This window comes from Esox lucius, chromosome 12 (genome assembly GCF_011004845.1).
Source record: "Esox lucius isolate fEsoLuc1 chromosome 12, fEsoLuc1.pri, whole genome shotgun sequence".
Lineage (NCBI taxonomy): Eukaryota > Metazoa > Chordata > Actinopteri > Esociformes > Esocidae > Esox > Esox lucius.
In genome coordinates, this window is record NC_047580.1 from 8,697,319 (window position 1) to 8,710,862 (window position 13,544).

The 13,544-nt window shown below is 42.7% G+C and overlaps 1 protein-coding gene across 14 annotated transcripts in view; it reads right to left on the minus strand.

Annotated features, from left to right (window-relative positions):
* tmcc1a (transmembrane and coiled-coil domain family 1a) overlaps window positions 1-13,544 on the minus strand; it is a 57,653-nt gene that overhangs the window by 5,717 nt on the left and 38,392 nt on the right. For 12 of the 14 annotated variants that reach the window (XM_020051898.3, XM_010895264.4, XM_010895263.4 and 9 more), the window contains 3 exons: window positions 4,639-4,896; window positions 3,465-4,159; window positions 858-993 (listed from right to left, as the gene is read on the minus strand). In XM_020051898.3, the coding sequence (XP_019907457.1) occupies window positions 858-993; window positions 3,465-4,159; window positions 4,639-4,896 (1,089 nt within the window). Of the gene's footprint in view, window positions 1-857; window positions 994-3,464; window positions 4,160-4,638; window positions 4,897-6,916; window positions 8,254-9,429; window positions 9,942-13,544 lie in introns of those variants that run through there. The other 2 variants (XM_010895266.4, XM_010895267.4) reach the window with 2 other exon arrangements.

Consider the following 13,544-nt stretch of genomic DNA (forward strand, 5'->3'; position numbering starts at 1 on the left):
AAAAAAAGAGACCATAGCCCACATAATGTGCTATTACACTGAATAAAAATCAATGTAAAGTTAAGTACATTTTTTATTTTACACTTGTGTCAAACTGTTCGTTTAACACAGCCTGTGTCAAACTGTTCGTTTAACTGCTCATTTAATGCAGTGGCGTTTTCAGCGTTTGATGTGTTTGTGCCGTTGCCATAGCTGGTTAGGCAAAGAATTCTCAACCATTGAGGTATATTTCTCCCATGTTACGTTTGTTTGCAGGCACCGACATTGAAGCAGAAAATTTTAATAACCATGCTAGCTGTTGTTTATGTGGGACAGTATCTTGGTGCCACTTACTAGCTTGAAGCAGATGTCTTCGCTAGCAGTTGCAGTGTTGTTAACTCAAACTAACATTGAAAAACCATCAAGTATTAAAAACAATTATTTTCCAGCTATACAAGTAATCTATAAGCACCCGTTAGAAAAACAACTACGGACATACGATGCATGCTCATTGCCTCGTGTGTGGTGCATATCATTCACCTTTTTTGGAGCTGAAAATCGCGTGAGTTGGTGATTTGGATATTGCACATGTCAATATCGCAATTTCGATTATATTTCGATTAATTGTGCAGTCCTAGTACTGATACGTGTACTGTTACACCCCATCTGTTACCATCACATAATTTTAATATGTGATAAACAAAAATGAAATCTAAAACAACCGGGTACTAATAAAAGATGACAATGCAGATGACATAATTCAGACCTTACTGTTCATTCTTCCTCATTCCTCACAACTACACTTCATCCTGTTTCACTTCAGATTAAATGATTCACCATCAATGTCGGGCTGTCGTGTGTGTTTGTGAGAAACGGACCTGTATGTCTCTGGCTCTCTCATGGGACTGGTATGCAATCTTCTCCTCCATGCTAGACAGCTCCTGCTTAAGGTTGAGGATCTCATTCTGATGGAGCTCAGTTAGATCGTTAAGCTGCTCCTCCAGACGCTCACACCTAGAAACAAACCAGCATAGACAACAGTTACTCTAAAGCACACACACACACACACACACACACACACACACACACACACACACACACGTGCCCCAGAGACAAACTCAGGTCCCAGGTTTTCCTGGAATGTGCATAAAGAGCTTTCAGGTCAAAAGACACCTAACTGGACTAATGAGTATCTGTGAGCTGATTAACGTGCTTACTCATTTGCCGACAAGTCTGACTAAGGACGGATCATCCCCAACGAGACAAATCACATACTCTCGGCAGGAGGGTGAGTGCGAAGACCAGGAAGAGGGCATGGATGTTTGTATTCGCACCAGAAAGCAATTAAACAGGCTAAAATGTAGACAGCTGTAAAATAAAGGTGATTATTTTTGTGTAATACAAAAAGAGTGGGTGTATGTGATCAGCAATCTGATCTCTTGGTTTTTGGCCTAACCTGTTTAAGAGTTACACTGGAATATGATCTACAATGATCTACAACTCTTGCCCTCTGGCGTGATTAGGTGTTGACAGCCAAATCAGAAACCTAGCCAGGAAGCTGATGTTAACACCCATTCTCTCACCATAACCACAGGTAGCCTGTTTTACAGTCGCACCCGATATGTGGCACCCTGCCCAGGGCAATGTCGCCTTCCCTGCCCTGGGGCACTGTGATTTGCTATTTGACCCAGAGGAAAGAGTGCCCCTTTCTGGCCCTCCAACCCCTTCCTGCAGCATGGTCTCCCATCTAGGGACTGACCATGCCAGACCGCTGACCTTCAGAGACCAGCCTGCAGTAGGATCCAGGGCGAAATGCTGTTGGCCAGACTGAAAACAGAAACCTATGGTAAAGGTCAGTGGGAGGTGCAGTAAGAGATTAAGTTTGACATGTTGGTCGAATAGACTATTGGCACATTTGGGCAAAGGTATTTGGAAATGAAAAGATTGAGACGGTTGTTTAAGTCCAGCCTGTATTTGCATGCTTTCTTTCACTAACATTAAAATTCTCCCTTCTCTTAAAATATGATGTTGTCCATTAGAATATCATGGTCATCAGCAGCAGACAAGGTCAAAGCTTATCAGTGTCATTTAGTTCTGATGGTTCTTATTTTTAGCCTGAAACACAAACATTGTTGGCACATACAGGCATTTTAGGGAGAAAAATGTCTCCCTTTTATTTTCCTTCCTCAGCACTCTCTCTGCCCTCTCCTCTAGGAGGAATGCTGGTGGGTTGTTTTCTGGGTAGAAGTCACACACACATACGTATTTTTTTCCTAATTCACTGAGTAAAAGTTTCAAATGCAAAACTTGTCTACCAACAAAAGACATACTGTTCTTCTCCATACGATTGGCTTGTGAGAAAGTGAAGAGCTTATTACTCAGTGTCAATGGACCTTCACATCTCAATACACATTTAATGACTTGTCTTCTTTTTTTTAAGAGAGGCTAAAAATACACTGGCACTGAAGATAAAGTGAAAGGAGGAAATAACCAGCATTGTAAGTGTAACTCCAGCATAATGCTGAGTATAAAGGTAGTTGATTGACCCATGCCCTCATATCTTGGCCATAGAAATCTGTGCTTGAGACTCTAACCAAGAGCTTCTTCTAGAGGGACTTTTCCCTGGCCACACATGGCACACTTGGCAGGCTTCAAGGGAGATTCGGAATTTCTGCTTTTAGTCTCTCAAGCCAGCATTTTGAAACTCCACGAGTCAATGCTGTTGTTGTAAAAAGAGCCAAATGCATTGACTTTAGTCGAAGAGTATGGTTGTGGGGCCTGAATGCAATCCCAACAACAGTACAAAAGCATAAACTGATCACATACAAAAACACACTATGAAAAGAAATCTCAATAGCTTTTGTGGGCATAGCTGAAAAAACATTCCCATATTATACATTTTTCACAAAAAATAAATGTTTTACCTATGGTACATAACTGACTTGCCCCACCTGCTGTACTGCCAAACATATAAGTCATCAGTTGAGTAGTCTATAAAGTAGCTCTCTCTGCCTGAACGGTAATGGCAGGTGATCATAATGGCTTCTGTCACCACAACAAACATGCACACATCCATATAATTTGACAGAAAGCCTTATACATGAAAGCGTATTTATCTCTGTATGGGTGTTTCTCTACAGGGCTATCTCTTGACTGTGGCTCACTCTCCTTCCTCCCTCTATCCAGTGTCTCTGTACCTGAAGAACATACTCAACCAGGCCACTATCTATCCAGTGTCTCTGTACCTGAAGAAGATCCTCTACCAGGCCACTATCTATCCAGTGTCTCTGTACCTGAAGAAGATCCTCTACGAGGCCACTATCTATCCAGTGTCTCTGTACCTGAAGAACATACTCAACCAGGCCACTATCTATCCAGTGTCTCTGTACCTGAAGAAGATCCTCTACCAGGCCACTATCTATCCAGTGTCTCTGTACCTGAAGAACATCCTCTACCAGGCCACTATCTATCCAGTGTCTCTGTACCTGAAGCGTTCCTCCTGCAAGGCCTGCATGATGACCGTGTAGTCCCTCTGATAGTCACTCTTCAGCCCCTCCAAGCTCTCCTCCAGTCTCACTTGGCCCTCCCGCAGCTCCTGCACCTCTTGCAGCAACATGTCCAGACTGGAGCTCTGACTCCTCTCCAGGGTGTTCCCCTTGGAGCTTGGCGGGCCTCCGGGGGCCCCTGTGGTGCTGTTGGCCCCCGCCGACCCTGACGTAGCGCTGGAGCAGTCGTCCTCGCTGCCGAACTTGGGGCTGGACTGCAGGTGGTGCCCGGCGCCAACCAGAGACCTCCCTCCTGCCGCGGTGACCCCTTCCTCGCCTCCTGATGGGTCATCCAGGGAGTCCTTCAGCCCGGGGATGTTGTCGGCGCTGCCGAACTTGTTGCGGAGCAGCGAGGCGATTTCCCGCGGCTTGGAGACGACCCCGACGGCAGCGGAGTGCGTGGCCTGGGAAAAGCTGGAGAGGCCTCCTTTGACACTGTCCACCACGCCTTCGCTGAAACCGGTGACCTTTGCCCCGACGTCCTTCAGGCCCTGCTGCATGTCCCTCAGGACGTCCTTGGGCTGGCGAGGAATGCCATTGTGCTCCACCTCTTTAAGCTTGCGATGGTAATGTTCCAGTTTTCTCTGAAGCTGCTGGATGGTCTGGGCTGACTTCTGGTTCTTCTTCTCAAACACCTGCAACAATATAGAATCATATATTTATATCACTGTGTGATGCATATATATGATGTCTAACCATATCAACAGTCACAGCAAACCCGTGTAGACAAGAGAATGCCTCTGAAACCCATTTATTATTAAGTTGCTTGAGGTAAAAAGCTATACTGGACTGACAGGAAAAACGTTTCCAAACCCTTCCAGTGAGTTCTTTCGACTGACCCAAAAAGCTCATCTAATGGGAAGTGTGAGCACAGGAAAACACAAATATGTATTTACAATAATCCACCCTACCAGCTTTAAAATGAAATGGAAGGAAACATCTGGACCCCCCCCCTCCCCCCGATTGATCTGTGCCAGAATCCTGGGTACACCGAGGTGATTTATATTATGCTGTAGTCCTATATCCCACCATTTAGCAGTGAAAGGTGTCCTGCCCAATGCACAGCCAATGAATAGTTGCAATCAACGAGGTGTGGCGGTGAATCGATGCCCACCTGTTTGATGCGGGCACTTTGCTGCTTGTCGGCGTTGTTGGCCAGCTTGAGGTACTCGGCCACATTGTCGTCCCGGGCTGTCTGCTCGATCTTGATCTGCTCGGTGAGCTTGAGGATCTTCTGCTGCAGCTGGGCAATGGCCTGCTTGGTGCGCTGGGGGTCCGGAGCGCCATCGTCATCCCCAGGGAACGACCCGTCGGGCCCGCACGTCACCACCTGGGACGTCTGAGCCAAGCCGCTCACCTCCAACCGCTCGATCTGGAGGTGGTGGGGAAAGAGGGTTGGGGGGGGCAGGTGGAAAGAGCAAGTTAAGATTTAGGAGAGAGTTAAGTTTCGTTTTTGAGGAAGCTCTGTAATTTGTGATGTTTTCTGTAATGTTGCCAGTCTGGGGAAAAGAGAGACGACTTCTGCATTCCTCTCTGCCAAAGTACAGAATCAGTCTGTGTCAGCCGAGAAGACCGCTGTGGGTCAGCTCTTTTGGAAGAGTATGATTCACCATTTCGATTTCTACACTGTGGGCTACAAAAAGAAAGCAGAAAATAGGAAGCAGCTGAAAAATAAGCCATTTCCTTCAATATACCAAGAGACAATAGTGTAAATGCGGCATGTAGACTGAACCATAGAGGAAATCCCAAAAGGTCTACTCACTAAACAAAACAGGTTAATTGCGAGTGGTGGTTGATAACATCCTTAAACCTAATCATTTAAGTGTGCCTGTTGCAATATAGGTCAGGACATCATGTTTGACAGGATGGCGGATTTGTGATTACAGCACTGACGTCGTTTCACAGATTAGGCCTACCTGTCTCTGGAACACAGGCAACATTTGCTTGGACGTTGACCTGGTTAACAAGCACCAAAATAAAAGACACAAATCCTGTCTAAATTGGAAACTGGTATTCCAGTAGCAGTCCATGATTCGATATTATGAATGTGAAAACCTATGTATTTCTTTGACTGGAAATCTTGAAGGCAGCTTTAAGAGGAAAAGGGGCAAGCCAGCATTATAGATGTTACATGTTGACTGTAAGCCCTGGCCTGAACCCTACATCTTATTTGAAAATGATACCCCACTTTTTTCTCTAATTCACAATTATGGCCTGCAGGTTTGGGAAAGTCAAACATTTTGAAATGTGTGTTACAAAGCACTCACAATCACACTGACCACTCAACTAGGAAGTATTCACTTGCAAATATGTGATTGGAGGAGAGCGCAATCTCTGACCAACAACAATTAAATTCTGCAGGTCGCTAGTGTCATGAGAAAAAGTAACCCTGTCAGACATTGTTTAGTAACAGAACTACTGTATGGTCAAATCTAATTTAGGTCTACAGTAAGAATGGTTAGTCATCAATAAGGCACATGTAGTACCTGAAATAGTCAATAAATGGATTGACGAAACATTGGTCCCCCTTTTTACAGAAATACATGATTATGAATGTAATTGTCTTTAGGAAGCATCCATAGCCGGTATAACAATATAATGTCCTTATTTGGGTTATTCTACATTATGCAAATTTAAAAAAGAGCTGATTTTAGTGGTCAGGGGTTATTTACATCCAAGTCCATTGCACGTGTTAAACCAGAAATCAAATAATTTGCTTATTCTAAATGTATATTTACATTTGAGTCATTTAGCAGTCTTATCCAGATCGATTTACAGAAGCATTTAAGTTAAACTGGTCTTGCCGCTTAACTCTCAGAATCCTTGAATTTATTTTACACTTTCTTTTAAACTATAATAATCTTATATGCATTTTACGTTTACATTCATATGTACTTTAATTTACATGAAAGTAGCACTAGCCAGGCTTTCAATAGACCCTAGGGTATTCTCGGCACAGGGGACCAGCATTGGCATAGCCCCTAACCGACTTGCAATAGGATGGGGAGACCCTGTTGGGGATAAATATGGTTGACTCCGGATTATTTTCTGTCACTGCCTATTTTGAGACAACTGTCGAAACCACAATAAGGCCGTGATTAATTAATCTGTCAGTCAAACAACAAGTACTCGCAAGCCGACGTTGGGAAATCGCCTAAAAAACAGGACCTGCCGGCAAACAACTACTGTAGCCTACCTATGTACAGTGAAATCACGCGATTAAAAACCAAAGCGTTCCGTAGCTGAGACAACACCTATAATAAATGAATAGCCAGCCTATAGAAACCATTATGCTTTTAAACAGACCTCGGACAGCATCACTGACTTCGTTGAACACATTTTTTTTTTTTTTTTACAGAGAACGCAAGGCAGCGAAAACAATCATCTCCCACCTTGCAATTCTTCAATCGGAGTACTTGTTCCCAGTGCATTTTCCCTTATTCCCTTAATCAATTTTCATCTGTCCAGTGACATCATCAACATCACTGGATAACCCTTTTCGAAGTTCCGTCCTCCGCTGACTCCCAGTCCTAACTTCTGGTCAGTATTTGCTACCTGAAACTGGCTCTAAGACTCTTCCCGACGCTCCTCCCCCCTCCTTCCCACTCTCCTCCCCCACCGCGCGATTGAGGTGACATCATCCTCTGACTCGCAATCCCGCCTCAACCCAAGTGCAAGAGGTGTTCAAATAATACGTTTAGGCTATCTGCTCATAAAAACTTGACTCATCGTCAGATAGCAACATTTCAAGCCGTTCGCAATCCGTAGGCACCCAATAATATGATGGTTATGATATCAGCAAAATCAGTTTGGGTAAAATGTTTTGGTCAATCTTAAAACACCAGGCAGGACAAAAGAAGACAGGATGAGAAAATAATAGTATACTGCGTAAACAACTTTTAACCTTGACACGTACCCTTTTTATAGAACCTGAACCTCTGGAGATAAAACTATTTATGTAAACAGCTCCTTAATCTGGGTATAATCTTTTGCATTCTGTAAACCGCTTGAGATAAAACATCAATTCATTTAGAAAGGAGAAATGATTAACCAGAGTGCAGTAAGCAGAACAATACAGCAATGACTTGTGCGTGTAAATTAGATCGTATCAAATGTGTGCCTGTCAATCCAGCCGTTACTAAAGAGAGCTCAACTAAACCAAATTGTGCTCAACTAGTCCTGTATCGGCTGAAATGATGCCATGCATGAGCTCACACGCACGCGCACACACACACCTCGAACAACAAAGTGTAAAAATACCCCGGCAAGTGACGTTGATACCCATCATGTTGAACCGACACATTGAGATGCCATGAGCACGTCGTTATTGACGGGTCGAGGCGAACATGAATCACCAGTGTGGGGAATAGAAAATGATAATTGCGATTAACCGTAAGATGAGTAGGCCTACTTCATAGCCGCTAAAAGCAAACGAAGCATCTGATTCTCCACTCAGAATATAGGTTGCAAACATATGTTGTTGTTTTTTTTACTTGGTTCCCTGACGTCTTTAACGTTAATCAGTGCTGCTGACCCTAGTTTTTAGGCTACGCGACTATTAGAATGTGAATTCACTAGCAAGGAAATTGTTTTTCCATTTCTGTTGTGTTGTTTCATTAAGCCACTAGGGACACATGTAACATAGAGCAAACGTTAACAGCTCAATTACTCACATTCTGAAACCCATATGCGAATGCGTAGATAGTGTACACTTCTGAGAAATATTAGAGATTGCTTAACCATAAGTAATAGTGTGTAATTAGGGGGAAAAAATAATTCAGGTCAGACTAAATATTCTTGTGGCATCATTGTTATTTACCGGTGGCACGCCCTGGTATTTCATATGATATTTGGACACATTTGGATGAAACACTTCTTTACAGTCACAGTACAACTAAGGGTATATATTTTGAATGAGTATCTAATATACAAATTGAGGTTATTCAGTTTCCGCCAGAAGATAAAACAAATGTTTTGTCAAGCTAATGTATTTTAATGAACAATGTGTTTCTTTTTTTAAATAGATTTTTTCAGGCATTTTACACTCCATTGGACAGGAAAGTGGTGAAAGACAGGAGAGAGTTTTGCTGAAAGCAACATTTTAACCAACACTGCAGCAATATATGTGCTTAGACCTCAAGACCACACACATTTTTCAATCAGCACTGGTGTTTCATGTCACTTGGCCTAGGAAAACCATGAGCCTGAGGCTTGGATGTAACAGCCTCTTAGCACCATATGATAGCCTAAACATACTCATAACTTTTCCATTATAATATAGAAAGCTTCTTGTTGAAACCGAACAAAAGCCAGTAAATCAGTTTTTGAGAAGGTTAACTACATAGAAAAAAACAACGTTCAGAAGGATTGTGTCAATTGGTATTTTGTCAAGTAAACATGGATTCCTTAGAAACGACATAGAATTACAGTCAAAACATTTTTTAAATGCTCACATTTTATGTGGGAGGATTCTCCACTCTGACTTCAAACACAAAGGCAGAACCCTGTGGATGACATCACGGCACCAGTAGAAAACAAGCCTGTTTTTTCAATTGACATCTGAAGTGAAAAGTCCCTACTGACAAAGAAATAAACAAAAGAATAAGAACAGGAGGGAGTGCCTTTTATAGCAGTCAAGGCATGAACGGACTCATTGGACTGGTAGCACATTTCCACCTGTTGTTAGTGGCTGCTGAGCAGCCCCCGGGGCCTTTGATGAATCTGTGTCATTATTCAGTGGCCGTGGGTGTTCTGGTGTTGTAAGCTGCTGCCTCCCATGCACAGATACTCCTGAAGCATGGGTCTAAATCTGGCCAACTGCTTTCCCAGCAATCTCACTCCTCGCTTTTCCACTGTCTTTCATTTACACAGTAAATGCCAAAAGTAAATCTCAAAAAATACTTACAAGATGTGATCTGGGGAGAATCCATAATCCTATATTCATATCCATAACTACGGAATGTCCAAATAAGTCCAACATCCATTATGAACACCATTGAGACTACATCCCATCACCCCTGCTTTTCACCAGCTGCTCCACTTAGAATTGTTAGCCATCTGGAAAAATGATCACTAGGCCCAGACATACTGTATCTCTTACACTACATTGTTCCCTCTGCATCTCGTAGACCCAATATGCATCAGCATTGATAGGACCTGGCTTTAATTTCACTGATATCAGAGATATGTTGTCACGGGTTACCTTTGACCCGGGAAACAGCCCACTAAAACAGCTATCTGACGGAGATTAAGGAAAGAGGCCAGGAGATAGCTGAGTCAGCAGTGTGGCGAACTTGAGTGAACCGCCATTTAAACAGCACAGAGATACCCTGAGACCGGCACAGGAGTCATTTATCAACCCCCATAAACTGTGTCGAAAATGCACATTAGCCAAGGATACACACGTGTATGGGTACAATGCAAGAATTCAGACAACCCCACCAACACACAGGCACACACACACAATCCCTGCAAACGCACAAACTCGGAAGGTGTGACCTAACTTTCATCTTGATAGAGTTTGAGCTGTAAGCGAGGACACTGATAGGCTTCATGAAGACAGGCTGCCCAATGCCTCAGAGACCCACACTCACTCAGAACCCGTTACCATGGAGACTGTGTTCCGTCTAATCCACAGAAGCCAGGTCAAAGTTTATGAAGCCAATCTGGAGTGTGAAATCTGAGTCTGAGCATACATCCCCTTAGAGAGAGGAAGGCAGGGAGAGATGAGAGCGAGGTGTGAGAGAGATACATTGCCACAAAAAACAGACAAAAATACCCCAAATTCAATACACGTCTTCAGAGCACACCGTAATGCTAACACCTAGAAGGCGAATATTTCTTTCATGTTTCCTACAGTATAGTATATACAGTATAGTACCAGGACTTGCCAATATTGCCCAAAGGTCATATCTCAACTTTTTCAGAGGTTTTGACAATTACCAATTTATATATATTCTTCTCTTAAAAGGCAAACAGTTGAACACATAAGTAAATTACAGAGTATACCAGTTGTGGTGGAAAATTATGACACATCAAGCATATTAGGAGCTATCGTGTACAGCAACATTACAATGGTGGCTCCTTCCTTTGCAAAAGTCTTCTGTTTATCATCTATTAGTTAGGGTCAATTGTATTAGGTAGGTTTTTAAACTGGGCCTTCATCAGTAAACAGGAACCATATATTCAGCAATATAGCGTATCACTACATCCGTTATCTGTAGTAATTTATCTGTAGTTATTCGTCAGTTACCAGTGGTTTGTGAAGTGTGACTGCTCAAAGCTGCAGCTTCTTGATTTTTTCCATGATTTATCTTTCACAATCTCCCCATTCGGCTGCGTGATCGTGCCTCAGGGAAATGGTTTGTTGTCCTAATACCTTTTTCAGCAATTGTCTTATGACAGTTATTCACAGGATAGTGGATTGTTCAACATTTGGTCTCTTAAAACTAAACAACCTCTACTGTTTCTGCATATTATTTAATCTTTATGTTTCAACATCATCCACTTTGAGACTGACTGCCTCTTTAGGCTAATTCATGAGTGATTTGATGGGAAAGGCTGTTCAGGAATATGATATAATACAAATAATGCTGTACAACATACATTGTCTATGTCATCATTGGAGCTACACCCTGCAGACCAAGGTCAACTGTATGTCCACTTGTGATAAGTGCTCATATTAGTAAGAGCAGACTTCATTTAAGTGAATCGCGGTTCACCAATTCACAGGCAAGATCGGCGATGGCCCTGACCATCTGCTGACATTTGGTGCAGGCGGATCACTTATCTGGAGTCAACCAAGGTGTCGGCTCCTAAGGTAAACCATTTAACCCAACTCCCCGAATTACAATGGAGATGAGCTGTGATTAGTGTCGGCAGACAGGAGCTCCTGTTGTCACAGCAAATGTAGTTTATAGTGAATATAACAGATTATAGTACTCAAAGAAAAGCCTGTGTTAACACATGACATTGTCCCCGTTAGTTGACGGCTGAGCTTCAGTCCTTCAACTGTAATCGCCACCTGACTCCATCACTGTTTGGGAGTTCACTGAGCTACCCATCAGGTGGCTGACTATTCTCATTCACCTGAACGGCAGGAGGAGAGGTGAATAGTAGAATACAATGAAAGCCTGAGTGTACGGTAAGGTGGTGCCAAAGGGTCGTTGTGCCATTGCTGCATATTAGAAAACCCCAAGGAGATAATACAGGACCCAGAAACTGAGGGGCTACTGAGGTACAACTGTTAATTAAAGATAAATATTCATTATCTTAGGGCACATCTTACTGGTGGAGAGGATGATAGGGGTCTCTCTCATTCTATGCCTCATTCTAGGTTGACAATGTTTACATCCCAAACAGCATAAACCCAAGTGTAAAGTTGCCCAAAGCTGTCCGTGTTTACTCAAAATATGTCTGCAATGAATAATACAAGTTTTGTTCAATCTTCATCACCCCATTTTAAATATATCAGAAGAAAACCCGACTTCATATCAATACCTCGAAATTCACAACTCACATAAATAAGCCAAGATCAACAATGAAACATAACCGACAGTTCACTTCAATCCACTAAAACCTGAACACCACAGATCCCAACCAGAAACATGGTCATGTTGTTAAACAGTGTTTCTGTCTGTAGACACAGGTCACGGTGGAGGGGAAGGTGAAGGAATGAAGGCCCTTCACTTAAAACAAATAATGAAAGAAAAAAGAAAGTGTCCCAAGTATAAAAACAGTCAGTGGACACCAGCCAAAAGTATTCCAGGTAATGGTACTATAACTTTTAGGACCTGGCCAGGTATAATGTCAACGGAGTCCTTTATTGCTTCTCTTAACAACAGAGGTGCAGAAGACAATGAACAAAGATGACAGAGCTTATGGGGGTAGCTGCTTCCACAACAGGATCACGACTCCACCCCTGAGACGCTGAATGGAAGAGGCAGTCCTGATCTCAATGACTGGCATATGGTCAGCGGGAATGGTGTGTGTGGTTGATATACATGTGCGTTATAAAACTGCATGTGTGTGAGTGCAGGATGTGGATTTGTGGTCAATCTTGATAAGCCAGTCCCAGATCAGTAGGTACGCCCTTGTTAAGAAGAACGGGGGTGGGGAAGGGATTTTGATTGAGGGGCAGGTTTTGGTGAAACCCCACCCTACAGATCAATACTAAAGTGTCCATACCTGTTGAATTTGCATGTTCTTTCTTTCTGTCTCCCTTATTTGTCAGCTTGCATGTCCCGGTCTTCATGAGCGCTAGTGAGATTCTGTCACTTGGTGATTCAAAACACTGGTACACATGTGAGCTTCAGATTACTGTGAAAGTCAACATTGTCATGTGGATCTCTTGGAAACCCTGCTTATTAACAGAATGACTAATACAACAGAAACCTCATCACTCAGCAATGACTCAAAACGACAAGAATGGGCCAAAAGCCTAGATCAGCGGGGTAGATTACTCGTTATATGGGACATATTCTGACTTTTAGCTCAAACTGGGTAGATATCCCTGTGCATTCACTGAACATAAAGACATTTCTGTACATGCACCTATTCATCTAAGGTTTCCATCAAAACAAAGAAGGTTTACAAGAAAGATTCATACACACTCTTATATCTGCTTTAATTACTCTAAAATTGTGGACATACTCTATGATGGTGAGAATGACCTCAGGCCTGATAGGACTGATAAGTGACCTGACTGATGACTCGGAACAGAGCCTTATATGGTAACATCCTGTAGGGCAGACCTGGGCAAGATAAGGCCCCCGGCCGGATCCGGGCCCGTTGAGTCATTCTATCCAGCCGGATGTACATCCAAAACTTTTAAAATAATAAAAAATAAAAAATACCAGACGAGGTCTGCAGATTTCGTTACTTTATTTACTGTTGTATTTTATTTTATTTTATTAGAAGTCCCGTGGCACTACCAGTAATAAGTACAGCAGTATCATACTGTCTATTTAAAATACCTTTAAGTTGAAACAAGGTATTTGCGTTGCTATGATACGTAGGGAC